Source organism: Teleopsis dalmanni, chromosome 2 (assembly GCF_002237135.1).
Source record: "Teleopsis dalmanni isolate 2A chromosome 2, ASM223713v2, whole genome shotgun sequence".
NCBI lineage: Eukaryota > Metazoa > Arthropoda > Insecta > Diptera > Diopsidae > Teleopsis > Teleopsis dalmanni.
Genome location: NC_051847.1, coordinates 2,409,132 through 2,428,400, shown reverse-complemented (window position 1 = coordinate 2,428,400; position 19,269 = coordinate 2,409,132). Strand labels below are relative to the sequence as shown.

Here is a 19,269-nt window from a genome sequence, read left to right as displayed (position 1 = left end):
TTTAAATTATATTTATATGCAAAACCAAAAAAAAACCTAACGTATTAGATATATTTTTCAGCAATTATAATTTTATTTCTCAGCTGTACTTTCATATTTAAATATGCAAAGATTCTTAAATTGGCTACACACATTTTTATGAAATTATACTTTTATTTTCTTAGTGCTGTTAGCTGCTATTTTTTATTATATCATTATAGAATCATTGGCTTTTTCTTTCTTTTTTTCTGTTTTTTGTTTTCTGAGCTAAGTTGAAAGAGTTCCCTGCATAATAAATACAAATTATGTTCTACTAGAATAGAAGGACAGAAGTTAGTAAGAGTAAGTCATATAAATTAAATTAAAGTCACTAAGTCATATTAGTAGTGTAATTTATACGATTTTTCTTTAAACACATTTTTAAAATTTGATTTAATTACTTTGGCTATAAATTACTTTACGTAAATGCTGTAAATTCTATTCAATAATGTTAGACTTATAGATTTCATAGTCCTTACAGTGAGTAATTCATCTATAAAATCCTTTAAAACTTGATTTTCTGAAGCAATAATTAATTTTCACAAATTTCATTTGATTTCAATACTTTTTATATCCACACACTAATAACAATTATTGTAGCAAATGAAATTATTTATAAATTTGCGGAATTCTTCAAATCAATTTAAAATTCAACAAAATTAAATTGCAATAAACAACCATAAAATATGCAAATTTTTTCGTGCCTGCTAGATTAACAATTTTATTTTCTGATCTGCTGGTTAAAATCACGTTCCCGTCTTCCGCTGCTGAGCTTCGTCTAAAGTATTTTGCACATTAACTCATTGTCAACACTTAAGCCGTGTTTATGTTACCAAAAGCAACTAACTTCTTTGCTTTCGGAGTATATTTCGTTCATAATTTTTTTGACATTCTATCTACGTCTTATAATTTCGTACCTCTCCAATCAATCCATTGCGATACTTCTCCAAACGTCTGTCTTTTGACATCAATCAAAATAGCGTTGAAGCAAGGCTCGCCGAAGTAAAAGAGAATGGTTGCCACTCGTACGTGTGGTTCATAAGTTTTGAACCACCACTGCAATGATGTGTTGCCAAACTCATTCGAAACTGTCAAAAACTCCTCAAGTTACTTAAATTCGCTGTTTGCTCTCAATCATCGGTTAGCTGGTCAACATGAATAAATTAAATCGTTTGATTTTCAAAATTATTATTGAAATATATTTATTGTTTTTTTTATTCCGATTTACTTTGTCTACTGTAGTAAATATTGTACTATTTTGAGTAAAACTTAATCAACGCATTAATTATAGATCTGCACTACGTCAAGGTGAAATTATGCGTAAATATTACGCTTGATCTTAAGCCTAAAATATTAAATACTGTGTTCATAAGAGCAGTTTAGAGTTCAAGTATCTTTCAACCATGTTACATTTTAAAATAAATTTTATATTAATTCTGTTTTCCTCGATCATTCCAGGCAAACGCCCAAACGAATTAACGAATTACGAAACTACTAATCTCCAACCGCCACAAAATAACTTGCCAGCATATCATCAATTACCTGCTGATCTATCGGAGGAGAGCATACGCAAAGAAGCTGCACTAGTATTAAAACAAGCCGAAAGTCATCAAAGTAAAGCCGAGAACGGTGATAATATACCAACATTCAAGGTCAAGACCAAACGAAACAGCAGTAGCAGTATTAACACCACAAAGGACACGAATCCTAAAAAATTTCACTCATTACCGACACGTAAGAAAAAAGCACCGACTAAGCCAGTCGCACGTAGTTCCAGTGACGCAGCTGCTAAGAAATCTGCCAAACGGCCGTCTATCTTTAATATTTTTAGTCGAAAAAGTGACACGAATGTCAATCAAAGTGAACGTGACCCACGTTTTGAGGATAGTGGTGGCAGAAGATTAGTTCGAAGCAAGAGTGATGTCGGTTCGTACAACCGTGGCGAACGAAAATTAAAAAAAGCCTTGAAGGACTCAAAGCCAACACATAACGGTTCGACAAAACTATTGCCCACACAATTAAGTCCAATTATTGAAAACACGCAGAGAGAAGACTATTTCGCGGAACAGTTCAATCGAGAAAGACGCAAGTCGGATGCTATCACTGACCGTGAGAAGTATGAGAGCGCTATAGAAGAATTGCTCCACCGTAGCGAAGTAAAAGCTGAAGTTGATGGTAATATATTAGGTAAAAATCCAATTTCGGCAGGCATAAAAGACAAAATTTTAACGCTACAATCTAAATCAAACGAAAACATGCACAGTTCACAGTTACCGGCGCAAAAGCTGCCTCTGACAAAGGGTGTTACTGTAAATGGAATGGTAAAACGATTATCAATGGAACGTTTCTCACCTCCACCAACTATATCTGGTCCAGCATTTTCTTATATACGACCAAATGAAGGTATCACTTATGCCCAGCTTGACTTGAATGATGAACATCAACAAAACACACTACAACGAAAGGAACGTTTACTCTCACCCACACGTGAAATACGTACCCCTGTTAGGGAGTATAGATCTCCTGCGAGAGACATACGCTCACAAGAGCGAGACTTTCGTTCCAATACTAATAATAGCAATTACAATAGAAATTCAGTAGATCGTACAGAATTTGTAACTAGTCACAATAACAGTAAGCAAAACAGTAGTAGTCGAGTCATAATTGAGTCACCAGCACGTACACGCAATTCCTTTTCACCTATAGCAGGACCGACTACTATACGTATTTCGAGTTCACATTCCCCTTCACCATGGCAACAACTAAGTCCACGTAACTTAAGTGATGAAGATGAAGGGCTTGGTATCGAAACTCGTAAATATTATGACGATGAAACTTTAAAAACTCGTAGCAAATCACCCGCTGAGCCACCAATTGTGCCAGTCATACGCAGTATAACGCCAACACGAGAAAATAGCTACGAAAATCAACCCTACCGGTCACCATACCGTGATGAACCAGCTGATGATTTACGATATCGTCGAGCACGCTTAGAATCACGCATATTAACACGCCGATTTGGTGATATCGGTACACCAGAACGTACAATTGACCATCAGCCACGTTCTAAGGGATACCATTACAGCAATTCACCGGAAAGAAATAGAGATCTACTACAATCTCAAACCACTCATCATCGATATCTGAGTCCAGATCGTGAACCGTATGAGCCACGTTTCCATAAACCAGCAAGTGATGAAATTTTACAAAAATATTCTCCAGAACGTTCACATCTAGATATAATATCGCCTACTACAAAAACAACTACAACGTTGATGAATACATTACCTAAAATGGAAAAAACCTCTCGTTACAAGCATACTAAATACTACGATGATGGCAGAGGTGGGGTAAAGGATGTATATGAACGTGAAACACATCTCGATGCAGATGGTAAGCCACATGTACGTGAATCGAGACATCAAGAACGATTGGATTCTTTTACTGGTCAGCGAGACCAGTCCTCACTCGAGGGTCAACAGCTTACAGACTATGAACCGAAAAGTTTAGATTCACAGTTCACCAGCACCGATCAGTATCGTTCTTCGCCAGAGAATATGAAGAGGTACGAAATGAGCATGGAACGAAACTTGCCACGACAGCAGCACAGTAGCGAAGACCACTGGCACAGCAGCTTGAAACGGGATAAAATGCAACAACGAAGTTTCGATAAGGGTGACTCCGGAATTGAAAACGATTTTCGAAAAGAATCTTTTAATGGTGACTTGACAACAAGGTGAGTATAAAAACTTTAATCCAACTGATATATAAAAAGATAGGGATAGAACTAAGAAATGCAAAAATGAAAGAACATCAATATTTTCCGAGATTATGAAATAGTAGTTAACAAATAAAAAAATTTTATATTTTAAAATGAAAAAGTAACATTGTTTAAAGTCATAGCGATGCTTTGATATAAAGTTTAAATAAAGAAAAGGCATTTATTTTTATGTGATCTAATAATCTAATTCTAATATATATAGGTAGAGTATAATTTAAATAAGTTGTATAAATGTTTTTAGTTTCGGAGAGGAAACAAGAAATTGACTTAAACTTTATTTTCACTTTTTTAGATTCAAGTAATGAACTACTTCAAATATTTTGGACTGTTAACAAAACAGTATACGAGTATATTGTATAATATATATTAATTACCATCATAGCATATATTAGTTTAAGTTAAAAGTGTCCTATATATACAGCAATGATCGATATTGTTCAGAATATGCCAACGTTAAAACATTTACGTACTTTCTTTCATCTTTTAAGATTGCATTCTTTCTTTGCGAAACTGACACAAATCCAGACCCTTTCATTAAAATTCTTTATGTATCAATTAATTTTAATGTATGCATTTTAGATGGCGTAAACGTACGGTTGTCGACGACATGAAAGCCTGTGAAATGTTTTTGAAAAAAGAACGCCGCCACACTGAACAACAGCACGTAACACGACGCAAAGACAATTATGTTTATCGCGAACGCTCCATCGATGATGGCTCACACTATGACCCACATTTGGACAAATATCCGGTGGCGACTAGTACTCTGCGGCACAAAGATCAACACTCACAAACCGTTCAAGGACAAGAAACGCTCAAGCGAAACAAAAAACTTGGCGGATTCGAGAAAGTCAAACAACTTTTTACCGGCGGCAGTGGCGGCGGTGGAGGCAGCGGTGGCAGCAGTGGCGGTAGTAACACCTCCAAGAAAGAATCAGAGCGTCATGTGCGAGCCAACAGCAGCACCACCAGCAGCGGTGCTCAAGCGACATCCAAAGACAAAGACAAAGACAAAGACAAATACATGGTTAAAGAGGAAGAGATGCGTTTGCGGTATCGTGAACATCGCGGCGCTATGCAGAATGAAGCAATGCGCGAACAAAAGGTGAGTGAGTAAATGGTTTAGTACAAGTACTCGCAAGTGGCTTCAGACAGTTCAAGTATCTGAATGAGTTTGAGTTTAGTGAATGGATGCGAAGCCGGCTTAGTTTCGCAGTTTGCATTTAATTTGTGTTAATTTTAAAATAAGGTTTTTTCTATTTATTTGTATCGCTTAGTTCACATCTTCAAAAAATGTTTTTTGTTAAAGCATCAATTCTTTTATCTATTGAACTCAAGGTAAAGTTACTGTCTTGCTCATGGTTAAAAATGGCTAAAAATTGAGGAAAAAGAGTTCATTGCACTCTTGCCAAACTATTTCATGTCTGTGGTTTGGTTTGCTTTGGTTTGGGTCGATTTGGATTACAATTATTCTTGTTGATGCGTAACTTTGTTTGCTTAGCGAATTGATCATTAACGATAATTTGGTCATGGGAAGTTATTAATAATAATATTAAATATACCTGTAATACAAAATAAACAAGGTGGTCTAATCAAATCCATTCGGTGTTAAAAATTATATTAGCCGAAGGCAGGGAGTTTTTAATGTTGGTTTTTAATTAGCTTAATTATAAATAGAACATTAGGAGGAAATGAAGAAATCTTATTTAGATTGGGAAAAGAATAAGGAAAGATATATAATAAATTCTTATATATTTTTGCAGGTTACATGATTTGTCAGTTGGCTACCATTCATGTCCCAATTTAGCTCTCAACTTGGCTCCTAAAATTAAGCGTTTTGACATTATTATAATAAGGTCCTTAATGAGTTACAGAGGTACGAGTATTGCAAAATGATTATAGAAATAGTTTTGTGAAGACAACGACACCAAATTTTTAGAATTACTCTCCATAGAATTTCAATTATTGAACTTAACCAAATATTTTTCGTTTTCATCGATTGTAAGTGATTGATTTTAAAAGATATAGTAAATTTAAATTATTTGAGGTACAAAATAATCATTCGATATATATTCCTTATAATATTACAGATTCTGTGTTTTATCAATAGTTTTTTCATCAGCTGTAAGGTATTCTATAGTAATTAAATACTAATGCACTGCTCTGTATGCTAAACGTTTATCATTAGGTTCACTGGGTCTATAACTAGCAAGTGTTAGATGTAGAAATCAAGCACTGTGGAATGTGGAGACGTTCTAAAATATCAATAGGGACTTGTTAATATTTATATTAAATCTCATAGCGCTCTTCATATAACACATGTTGGCCATTGTTATAAGATAGTACTGCAGTTTGGGTATTCTGGTGATAGCTGTCTGAATGTTAAAATTCATTTGTATTTTGCGTCGCAAACGTTCTAATTAAAACTTGCATTTTCTTATAATTATCAATAATAATCTGGCTTAGTAAAGTTTTTTGCCGAAAAAATGACACTTTTCTTTTGGAGTATTAGAATAAATTTTACGAATATGAAACTAAATGAGATATAGCACTTTTGATTTAAAGTTGTTTTAATTCGTATAATTTGTGTAACGTTTTAACAAATTTCCGAATTCCTTCCTTATTTATTTCGGCATATATTGTAAAATCTTCTGCTCATTGTCTTCTCAATTCCTTTCCATACCTTGCAATCGCTCCGTTCAATTCATTCATGTGATTATTGTATCAAAACGATCTTCTCTATAACAGAAATGGTGTCAATATGTCATTTAGTAAAAAAATTTGCATAATGTCTTAGTGAAGTTATGCAACTTTAGTGCAAACTTGCCATCTTATTTCATGGAGGCAACAAACCACAATGGGCTTTTGAGTTGTTGCATAAGGCGTCCTCTTGTTTCCGTGCACATCTTCATCTCCTCAACCACTGGCTCACGTAATGTGGCATGCAAATTGTGTTGCTACTACTTCAGCTATTACCGATGCACGAGCAGTTGACCGTGGATGGGTTTTGTTACTCTTGTTGTTGTACGCTTACACATTTCGCACCTATCAACCATTCAATGAATCCTATTAAGTAACTACAACAACCCCAGCAACTGCAACAACTACAACAGCTACAACAACCACAACAATAGCAAATTTTATGTGTTGCTAGCGTGCAGCCTCACAACTTTAATTTTCACTTTTTATTATGCCATCATTTCGGTTGCTCGACGAATAATGGCCTGCAAGTGATGATTGTTAGATTGTTGGGAAAGATCAATGATCTTTCATTTAGAATTATCTTAAGCAACATGAATGAAGTTGCCAATAGATGCGAAATTTTTTATTGCCTTGTTTTGCACGAAGCTGGCAAAATTCTGCTTCGTGGTTGTAAATCATATGCAGTTAGTTCACTTACTGATTATTTTTTATGGACTTGCAAATAGTGCGAATCTTCGGTGCTTCAGTATTTTCTGATTGCTCGTAAATGTGCAAACACATTCTATACCGTTGAAAAAACCTAGAATTAGCGTAAAAGATATCTAGCTGTGTGGGGATTAGTGGCGTGTAGTGCGAAAATTGTATGGATTACTGTTGAAAATGTGTACCTTCAACGGCACCTGCTGTTGTGGCGACTGAGACTTTCATTTAACTTCCTACTAACGTCGTAATAGTTAATGAATCTGTTATCTTTTAAATGTTTAGCTGTGCTATCCTTTTATGATAAAATAGTTTTATTAAATTAAAATTTTAAATTAAATTAGAAAACCATTAGAATTTCATTTAATTAACAAATAATCAATATCAAATTTATGAGTAACATTTTTTAAATATTTAAATTTACAAGCACAACGCATTGGACTATAAAATATGGAAAAGAATATCTAAGGAAATTATGAGTAGTAAAAGTAATCTAATCTAATCTCATATATAATTTATATAGAATACTATTTATATGTTTGGTTTACGTTTAAACGACATGTGAACTGCATTAACCGAAAAATAAATGTTTTAATTAAGATCTTGTATTCTCTTATCAATAGATGATAAAAACTCAAAATATCTAACATAATGTTAGTAATGAAAATTGTGTTCCTTCCAGTAATATTGGATTATCTTCCAGCATAGTATAGTACTTCTTGTATCAACATTAAACCACTGCATCTTAAACAAAATAAACTGTTTACAATGATTAACAATCGTCTTTGGTGTTACTCTACTACATTATGCCATATTCGCATAATATATGCATAAGTTTTCGTTCAAAAAATCATTTAATATGAAAAGTAATAATATGATTACATAATTTGACAGAATTATACTTATAATTTGGCAGAATTACCGAGTCCAGGTTACGTATAATGGTAAATCTTATCAACAGTTTATGGTTCTATTGCGAATTCCATGAGATGGTCTCTCTTTATTCTTATGACTTTATATTTCATATATCATATATATTTTTTAATAGTTTATATTTTTTTTTGTTGGAAATTCTTGAAATTTTCAATATCAGTTACTAAAAACTATTCAGCGGTTTCGAAGAAGAGTTTTCCAAGTATTGTAGCACTGCTTCTCCATAATACTGGGTATGTGCATAATAGGTAAATAAAATCTTAATATATCTGCCAGCCTATTAGCCGTAGCCTAATTATAAGAGAGATTATATTATTGAATTCTATTCAATTTAATTTAATTATATTCCAAGTTCTATATTATAAATAGTTACCAATAATTAGATGTAATAATAAATATCCAATATCCAAAAACATAGCTTTCTTCTCAGTTTCTAGAAAATATTTTTTAAATATAAAAAAAAATTTATTAGATTATATATCCCTTGCCTCAGCAATTAAAATATAATTTAATTCAAAGTATTATTGGTTTCCCATAGTTGAGATACTATACGTTGTACGTTGTTCTAAGAAAAATTTTTGAAAATGTGCTATCTTTAAGCATGTAGCGCCTACTCACAAATTTATGTTGTTTTTGTATCTCATAAACCGTTAAAGTTCAAAAGTGCTAAATTCCTAAATATGCTACAATTTGTATTAACTGCTTATAATGCCACCGATCGTTGCTGTTTGCTGCTGCATTTACTGTAATTTGTGGAGTTGAACACGTTTCGACTACGAAATTTCACGCTCAACTAACCAACGTGTCTAATGAAAAAACTACTAACAAAAATCGAAGAAATGAGCCAACATCCGGTTAAGTAGAAATCAAAGCCAGGAATCTTAACGAGCCCATTTAAACGATAACTGAGCTAGCGCATGCCCACTGATTGCAGCCATCCTCGTCTGAATGCAATACAAATTCAATATTAGATTAGATATGCCACGTACAGATACAAAATACGAAACGGTATGATGCAAACGATTATGTTGTAGCTACCAAGGCCACTTGTAATTGAAAACACCAACGAAACACAAAAAAATTGTGCAAGAAAATAGAAATACTTGCACACGCAATAAAAAATTGCAAATCTCTTGGAACGCCAAATGACGAGGCGAAGGTGGGTGGGTGGCTGTTGCATCTTTGAAGCGAACTCGTAATTAGATTGCAAAATGTTCTGCCAAAGCTTTCAAGCATGGCTAATTACATGAATGCAATTTAATTTAGACGAATATTTGTATTCGCAGCGATACTGATTTCATCAATCCGGACTTCACAACGATAGACTATAGAAAAAAAACTGTTAAGGAATTGCACTCTGTATTCATCTGCGATGGGAAGTTTCTATGTATTAACACTTCTGCTTACTTAACATTTACTCCATAAATGCATTTAAAACTTTTATCTTTTTATCTTGACTGAAATATTTCAATATCATTTCTAGAATTAATGGATTGTCACATAGATTCTCAACATATCTTTTAGTTTAAAAATGTTATAAATTAAATTTATAATTCTGCAAAAACTTCAGAAAGTAGTTTTGTGCGGTTCAGTAAACCTCAACTACTTCATAATAATATATAATTTTTTTATATCTAATAAAATATTTTTTATTTATTAAAATAAAACTCATTTTATGTTTCAGTTAACTATTTCATTTGCAATTTTGTTTTAAATTCATGAATTAATTTCTTCAAATTGTCAATGATTATTTGTGGTTATAAAATTTGACTTAACGTACATTCATACTTGCTTACAATACATACATACATTAAAACAGCATGGCCTAATGACATTGATATATGAACACATACTGAATATATGCATATACTTGAAAATATTACTACAGACCATCAACGAACTGTGCGCAAGGTGCCTTTCTTTCCGACCGTTCATGTATCGACCAAAGAAGTACATGAAGCTTTAGAACAAGAGAATAAAGCTCTTTGTAACTTTTAGAAAAGCGTTTTCCGAAAGCTATCTATCCTACAAAAACAGTTTAATTAGAAATGGATCTTGAAGTGTAATCAGGAATGCATTATCTGCGACTATTCGAGTGCAAGTCTAGATTACATTGACAAAAATTCTGAGCTTGAATACTGACTGTACATTTCTAAAAATTTATATATTTAAACCTGTGTACTCTCAGGACTCAATGGATACTACAATTGGGGTGTGATTGGGATATTTTGGAAAACATAATAATGAACTTTTTACTCGAATAAACTTACATGCATAATAAAAAGGTTCAAATATGTAGAATGAAGTTGACTGCATTGACCATACATTACATAAAAAATTAAGATTAATTATATACAATAAATCTGAGTTATAGTCATCAAAGTACCACAAAAAACTACATGGCGACGCACAATATCTTCGAAGTCAAATAACATGCAACGATATTGGTAACCTTTAAGGACAAGCAGCCAGAATACAGAGATGAACGTTTTTAGTGACTGTATACAGCTAATATAGAAGTTGTTTAGCATCTTGGACACTGAATAAGGCTTTATTATTATTAAATAGTAAATATTTATTCAGTGTCAAAGATTCTAAACAACTTCTAGGTGTAGGCAATCACTATAGAGGTCCATCTCTGTATTTTAGCTGCTTGTTCTTATAGTTTACCAATATCGTTGCATTATTATTATTTAATGCAGTGCATGGCATTTAGTGTAACAAGAATTCCAATATGATTGATTTTATTGCCATAGTTTAGTCAATTTTAGGCTCTTAACACAAACGTTTAAAAATTGTTGTTGTTGCAGAATAAATATCTTCACCAAAACTAAATATATAAATTTGGGTGTGTCTTCATTTAATAATGAATATCTAACGAGAGAATTCCTAACATTTTTTCTTTTAAGTTTCTTAACAATGTCTTTCTTTTGGATATTCAAGCATTAAAATTCCAGGTAAATTTGGGGAAGTGTTCTTTAGACTAACACAAAGCGGACATTTTGACATTAATAAAGCTGCGCGTTTCTCTCCGCCAATATTTATGTTTAAATGACTCCAATCAGCTCAGCCATAAATTTCACACTTCATGCGAATCAAATCATAAATTTCCAAACGATTTCGTAGTCAAATTCGCAAATGAAGCATAAAAGCGTGTCCAACAGGTTCAAATTTGAGACAGAATCGAATAAATTAAATGAACCTCAATAAAAAGAATTGCTTTAAGTGTCTAAAAAGGGTAACTGATTAAGCTAAAGAGCTTGTAAATACGAAAAGAAATAAAATCAGCAAAATATAAAATAAATTAACGAATATCTGCACACCTCTGCGAACTTCAACAGCCTTCGAGTGCCAACTAACGACGCTGAAGAAAAAGAAATAATCGCACCATTTATCTCAACTCAACAAACTCTAAAAACTCAAAAATTCCAAAACTACCAAATTCTACAATTTCACAAAACAAAATCCTTAAAAATACAAATACAAAGGTGACAAGTGTGTTGTGCTTTTTTAATTCGTATTTTAAGATTTTATTAATTTAGAAATATTTGATCATATTTCACATGTGCCACTCCCTGACTTCGATGCTATTTTATGGCCGCAATCAGCTCATTAAAGATACATTATTTTCACTCCAACTGCAATGGCTGCGTCGAGTATCTATTACTCACAAATGGATAAAGTGAATTTATTAGTTTCTAATTAATAAGTTGAAAAGTTCAGTTTAATATTGAAATGTGCTATAATAAATTCGTTAATAAACTATTGGTCTCGTTAAGCAAAATATATGACATTACTTTACATACTATGACTATGCATTTATATATCCTAAAATAAAATAGAAAATTGTTTTATTCAAAATGAAATATATTGGTTATTTTATCTAAATTTATGTCGTAAATATCTTACTCGTTTGCAGTTTTTATGATATATTTCTGCCAACGAAAATACTTCCAATGGATAATTCTGGTCTGAAAAAAATAATGTATTTGTCACGAAATATTAATCTTATTGAGAACAAAAAATGAAATAGGCTTGTAGTTCTTAAGTACAGTAGATAACTTACTCCTGAAGTTACGAGTAAATGCAAACAATTTTAAACCAGCTCCTAGGTGTTTCCTCTTAATGTATAATGTATAACCTCTGGGCGGTATGCCTTGGTGTGAAAAATGAAAGAGTTGCATAGGGCTAAAGATTTTTTAGCATGAAATTTTTAATGGTGTTTACCAGAATTTAGATTTTTTATGGGTTACACGACGCTCTATGTACTTGAAGCTGAAGATAAGTGTTTTATACCAGCTACTAGGTTTTTTCCTCTCAATGTATAATACATAACCTCTGTGCGGTATGCCTAGGTGTGAAAAATGAAAGGGTTTCATAGGATTAAAGTTTTTTTAGCATGAAATTTTCTATGGTGTTTACCAGAATTTAGATTTTTTTATGGGTTACACGACGCTCTATGTACCTATACCTGAAGATAAGTGTTATGGTTCTAGTAAATGTACTTATGAAAAACTTTTAGTTGAGATCTTTTATATTAAAATAGTTATCTATTTTTATAGCTGCATATAGTCTTATCTTAACAAGTTTTCAATTTATTTTAAAACAAAACAATTTCTAACAAAAAAATCAATTTTCATTTGTTTTCAGTTTCATTAAAAGATGTATCTCTTAAATTAGTTTCAAACATCAAGATAAGTAACACATAAACTACTTTGAAATCACTATTTTTTGTATTTCATCAGTTAATTACAAGGTGGTTAAATTCAATTTAAAAACAATCAAAACAGTATAATATAAATCCACAAGAAATACTTATATCGCCTCTGTAAAGACTCTTCTAAAGATTCATCCAACACGTGTCTTTAATGAAAGCAACAAAAATCTTTTCAAATTAACCGGCAAATTGGCATATTTTACGAGGGTGTTATATTGTATCTTTTTATTCCTTTCATTTGTCACTATTCATCTTTTCTGTGAAAAGATTTTGAAAAGGTAGAGTTTAATAGTCTTTTCTAATTTTTTTTTGTTTAATAATAGCCGCAGTAATGGACTTGAGTTCGTCGGTTAATAGTTTTATTTTTCAAAAATGGAGCTAATTGATCTTGCCGCACTAAAAGGCAATATATTCTTTGGCACTTCATTCTACTTAGTCAAATATTTAATTAGAACGACACTTTATGAGAGAAAATCATTGTTTTGGACGAATGAAGTTTATTGCAGCACTAAAAGCCATATACGTGCACATAATATAACTCGTAAATTACACGCATTAGAGAGATAGAGTGTAAAGATAAAAAAGTATCTTCAACGCAAAACACAGAATAGTGCTAAATTGTTTCTTACTAATTAAATTTATAAACTTTAAAATATCGTTTATAATGTCTTTCTCTAATTTTTAGAGTAAAAAAAAATCTATTTTATTGTATTGACAAAATAGTTTTCGATTTTCTTCTGGGATTTTCAAATGTGATATACAATTACTTACTTGATAGTGTTTAGCTTCAGACCACAGATCAGTACTACAGTAGACAATAGTAGCTATGGAGCAAGTTTTGTGTACAGTGTGTAGCTGAGGAAAATAATGATCTTGGATCGTAGTTGTATGTAATATAATGTAGTTTTTAATTGCTTATTATATTTGATATTTACTTTTTATTTTGGTCTCAATTAACACTTTTAACTTCTTTTGTGAATAGTCACCACCCACACTGACTTCGAGTTAAAACTATTTGAAGTCAATTTTATTTCGAATTTGCATTTACAACTGAATTAAATAGAAACCAAATTAGCGCCGCATTCCAGATACAAACCTACCTCTACTCTAACTTGCAATTTTGACCTTTTAAACGGCTGAAGTCACTGTGCTCAGGCCAGCAATTAACATGTTTTTTTCCTTGCTTGCTTGCTATTCCCAAATAAAGTACACAAAAGTACACAAAAAGTAGAAACAGACTGGGATACCTTTTGGCATTTTTCGCAAAATTATAAAATTTTATATATAGAAAAAGTAAAAGATAAAAGTCAATATAAAATTATTTACAAAAATACAAATAAAATTTTCAACGACTTTAAATAAAATCAAGTGAATTCAGTAAAACAAAAGAAAATTAAGCCAATATTTGCACAAAGTAGTTGTTGTGCAAACAAATGACCCAGTGGGAAATGGTGCATCAAATTAAATATATGGTTTGTTTTTATGATTGAAACATACAAATATTTTAATATACCAAAGTAGTAGTAGTTGTATTTGGTTCTAAACTTTAAAATAGAGTAGTAAATAAGCAAAGATTTCTCTTTCCTTTATTGTTTGGAGTTTGTTGTTTTCACTAAAGATATTGACACTGTCAGGGATTTTGATATATGTGTTTTGACCATATTTATTGCTGAAACATTTCACAGTTTTTTATTTTTAAAGATACTAATAATATCTGTAAATTCTCATAATTAAAGCTCGTTATATATGATTTTAAATATAATGATAAAAAAGTTAGTCTTCACTTTAGGGAAAATATTTTCCTGAGAAAATATTTCGATTTTTTGATAAACAACATATGGACAGGCTATAAGACAGACAGTTGAACGTATTAGCTTAAGATGAAATGTCAATGAAATCTTAGCAATGTGATGTAATTTACATTTGATTTAAAGTCTGACATAAATCTTTATTATCAATATATTAGCATTAAGCCCAAATATGAACGTACGAGTAGAAGCATGAAATAAAAGCAAAATCCTTTTACCAATAAATAAGTTACGACATTATAACTCGATTTTATGGCAACCACAATTGGGCCAATATAGCCGTAACCGCACTAAACGTAAGCGAACAAGTTTATTTGCGTCGCACTTCTGGCGCGAGGTGAGACGCGCCTTACAACCAGAAACCGCCGCAAAAGTCACGAAATCAATTGGCAATGTGCAAATGCGAGTATTGTGCACTTTGGAAACGGAATACTTTCATGTTGACCACAAAATTCATTTGCACAATATGAGACCGTGCGATGCATAGGTGCAAGCTGTTCGGTGCATAGTGCACTCATTGCCTATGACGGCTAGCCGTTGAGGTGCTTAGCGGCTGGCACAGTTACTTTGTTGGTGTACTTCAAGCGGCGTTTATTGTACTCATGTCTGCCACAGGCTTAAGGTTTGCGGTGCTTTAAGTGGACGGCGAATTGTTAACATATGAACTCACGTTTTACTTATTAGATCAGTGAAGGACGGACGACGTCGTTAGGTTTTGGTTTGGTTTGCTTTGGTTTGTTATGGTGTGCTAAAGCACCTGTGGATTTTTGTCAGTAACAACAGGTTGAAACTGCGATTATTATTGCTCGTGTTATGCCGCATATCAACAAACACTTACAAGAAATCAGAGCACATTCTAAACTTTTAGAAAGTTGTTATTTGTTTAGTTATTCATTCTAGATTTAGTACACAATCATTTCTAAACAAGTTAAGACACAGTTTTTTATTCTAAAATTCTTTTATTCTAAAATGCAGGCTACCGACATATCGATGCGACGCCGTTTGTCCACACCCAAAGCTAGTCCACTACTATTGAAACGTACCTCATCCGACAAGACAAAAAAGGAATCACCACTCGCAAAGCCAGAAAAAACAAGTTGGTTTAAGTCACTCGATAGACGTTCTAAAAGTAAATCGAAAGAAAAGGTTTGTTACAATTTTTTTATAACAGTATAACAGTTACAGTAGAAACTAATGTTTTATTGACGTAAAATGATTTAATTTATCTATAGTTAAATGTTTCTGTTAATGGACAAAGTGAAACCTCAAGTATGAAACGTACCAAAACAACGCGTACTACATCTGCTCCTCCAATACCACCGAAAAATTTACGTTTCTTTGGCGATACTGACTTGGATTCAAATCCACCAACTCTTTCGAAAGCGAATACGAATTTAAAGTAAGTGTAAAAAGCAACAAACCTCCACTTTCATCATTAAAATTTTTTAATTTGAAGATCACGACCCTCGCTGTCATCAACGCTTAATCGTTCCCAGAAATATTCACAAAGCGCTTATCATCTCGATCGTGTTGCAAAACCACAACCTCATAGAGATTACAGAAATGAATTAGCAACTAATGGTGTCGGTACATCACGTCATAAGAGTACATCTATGCATAATTTAGAAAAGGAAGGCACTGATGAAGTTGATTTTCGCAAACGCAGACATTATTCCCGTTCTCGAGATCTGGATGATATTTCGGAGACTGGCTCAGAGACAGAAGAACAACATAAACGCAGCAATGGCGTATTGGGTAATGGCGCAAGGACTCTATCACGAGACCGATTGGATCGTACGCACCGGTATGATGAACACACTTATCGACGTAGTCACGATCGTCAAACTCCGGTAGTATCTTCTACACCGAATGGTGGTGATACGAGTAGTAACACACAGAGGCGAAGTAACCACTTGACTGGACCACCGAAGCCAGCACGTAGTGCAGAAAGACGAGTTCTATCATCATATAATAGGTAAGCCTTTTAAATATAATGTTTTACTCGACGTGAGACAATCATGTATGGTGTATTAACATTGAATTGTGTTTTTATCTGAATCTTTATCTGAACAATTTAAAATTGACTAATCAAATTGTATCACTTGATATTAAATTTTATTAATTTTTTACTAAAAATCTGTATTTACTATGCATACAACTGTTCAATTAGTTGGTTTGAGAGAGTACTTTTACGTTAAACGCTATATTAGAACTATATAAAGTTTTTATAATTTTCTTATATAAATTCATCCTATATTTTTATAGAGACCGTGAACGTTTCCCCGGTGAAAGTTCAGGTACAGAAGGTGAATCGAGCCTACAAAGTCAACGTAGCGTAGTTTACTTACACGCTACTACCGTTGGTGCCATACCGCAGCCATATCACTTAAGACGTCGTTCCATATCACGTGATGATCTAAGATCAAACAAAAGTAAAAATCAACCACTGCAGCCAATGACACGTACAGTTTCCCGATCGGTCTCGATGTTGGCACCATGGAAACCAAAACTTATAAGTGAGGGCTACGAAATCAATTACTCGCAAGAGCAAAACAAACGAGTAAGTTAGGAATGTCAAAGCCTCAAAGCTATCATTTTTTGTAATAAATTATTTTCTTAATTTCAGATGTCCACACTACCACGTAAACCGCATCAAAATGGTAGCACAAGCACACTAACACGCAACAATAAAAAGTCAGAAGCACCTTCTACTCGAACAAGACGACATGAACTAATCAAAGACGACCAGTCGTCATTGAGGAATTCATCAACGACAAGTGCATCTAAATCGGCGCTCTCCTCAAACTTACGCAATGTAGATAACAGAAGAAAGATAAAATGAGCTTACTGCTTCTCGTAAATTTAGGAGCCATGTACACCTGACCCAAGGAAAGTAACTAACCAAATTAGGATCCCTGTACGACGTAGTACATATGCTCGTCCTTTGCACGCAGCTTTATCAGCAAGTTTAATAAATTAATTGGTGCTCTTGATGTGTTTGTGAAAAAGAGTAGCATGTAGTATTTAAGTTAAAGTTTTTTTCTAATCAAAACAAAAGCTTTCGAGCGACTAAAGCTTTTAAGCTTTCGAGCATATCAATATCATTCAATGAATAATAATGAACTTTCTTAACTTTGCAACTAATTGTATGCAATTCTCGTCATAATAAATACCTTTTATTATAATTATTATTAATTTTAGTTTTATAAAATATATGACATAATTATAATTTTAAAAATATATATTGTACTAATTGCAAACTTAAATCTTAAACATAACACAATAAAAAAACAACAATAAAAACCTAAAAAAAATGTATCTTTAATTTTATTTTAATTAATTAATTTAATTAATATTTTTTCAAAAAATCCTAACTGCTATAAACAAATTACGCGCTTTTATTATTTTAATTTTGCAAGAACAGCTGTAGATTTTCTATCTCTCAATGATTATTGTCGATATTTTATAAATACCTTTATATATATATATATTGTACGTATAGGAACAAAAAACTTCAATGCTTAAACTTCAATGTTTAAACCAATGGGCCGAATATTGAATGATTTTAAAGTTAGCTAAATCAAATGAACAAGCTGGATAACAAAAAATATGAGAACAATTTATAGAGCAGATTAATTCGCTATCCAATAATTTTAAATACAGTCAAACTTCTATAATTCGAACTTCTATAACTCGAATTTCTCTATAACTCGAATAATAATATCGTCACGTGCCAATAGGAATGTGTGAAAGTGTATTCTATAAGTCGAATTTTTGTTTTAAGTAGGGGAAGTCCCTTTTTCCAAACTAAATATTTATTTTTTTTTAGGTTGCTTCTTTGTGCAAATGCATAAAATTAACATTTCTTCCGACGAACGTGACCTCTAAATTGCAACCACTTAATCAGGGACTGATTCAAAATTTAAAGTGTAACTATTCTCTAACTCATAGTCACCTTTTCTTTGCAAAATGACAGTTCGAGCTGTGTAAGTTTGACTGTAATTGTTTTTGTTTTATTGGTATTTACAATATCATACGCAGAAATGTAGTAAATAAGATTTTGAATAAATGAATACTTGAACCTAAAGCGAGTTTCTTGCATTCAGTATTTCTGTGTATTTTTGGCTGTGGAACATAAAATGTCTACACATGTAGTGCACCGTTCGCGCTAATCACTGACACGCTAAAAAACTCCCCTTTCCAGGATGAAGTACATGACCCGGAACCACCACTAAGTATTGCAGGTATTTCTGTGTATTGAGCGCTCAGTAAACAGTTGTTGTTACTGTTTTATATAGAATAAGAATAGAATAATTGCATAAAAATGAATAGATATCGATTAAATGAATAATTGAATTTTAAAATGAAATGAATACAAGCAAGTAACTTGTACGTTAAATGATTATCTGAAGTTCTCAGATCGAAACATTATTTATATGTAAAATACTTCAATGTACGACTACTTGCACTAAAAATTATTTATTGTTTAGTCTAAATAAAACAGATGCAATGTAAAAAAATTCTTAATTTATTGAACAACATTCTAATAATATGAGTACTCAATTTATGAATATAGGTGATTAGAAATTTTTATAAGCACTAACCTTCGC

At 32.4% G+C, this 19,269-nt stretch overlaps 1 protein-coding gene across 1 annotated transcript; it reads left to right on the top strand.

Annotated features, from left to right (window-relative positions):
* The first annotated feature begins 1,478 nt into the window (after positions 1 to 1,478).
* On the top strand, positions 1,479 to 17,946 carry LOC119678286. The gene is made up of 7 exons (XM_038090042.1): positions 1,479 to 3,754; positions 4,379 to 4,904; positions 15,635 to 15,805; positions 15,892 to 16,058; positions 16,116 to 16,634; positions 16,925 to 17,219; positions 17,286 to 17,946. The coding sequence occupies exons 1-7, from the start codon at positions 2,274 to 2,276 to the stop codon at positions 17,499 to 17,501; spliced, it is 3,375 nt and encodes a 1,124-aa protein (XP_037945970.1). The 5' UTR covers positions 1,479 to 2,273; the 3' UTR covers positions 17,502 to 17,946.
* Positions 17,947 to 19,269: the final 1,323 nt, after the last annotated feature.

Excerpts from the sequence above, each read along its gene's own strand:
- LOC119678286 (XM_038090042.1), top strand. The coding sequence starts at position 2,274 with ATGCACAGTTCACAGTTACCGGCGCAAAAGCTGCCTCTGACAAAGGGT. Across the intron at positions 3,755-4,378 it reads AATGGTGACTTGACAACAAG|ATGGCGTAAACGTACGGTTG; the intron begins GTGAGTATAAAA and ends TATGCATTTTAG. Across the intron at positions 16,635-16,924 it reads GTTCTATCATCATATAATAG|AGACCGTGAACGTTTCCCCG; the intron begins GTAAGCCTTTTA and ends ATATTTTTATAG.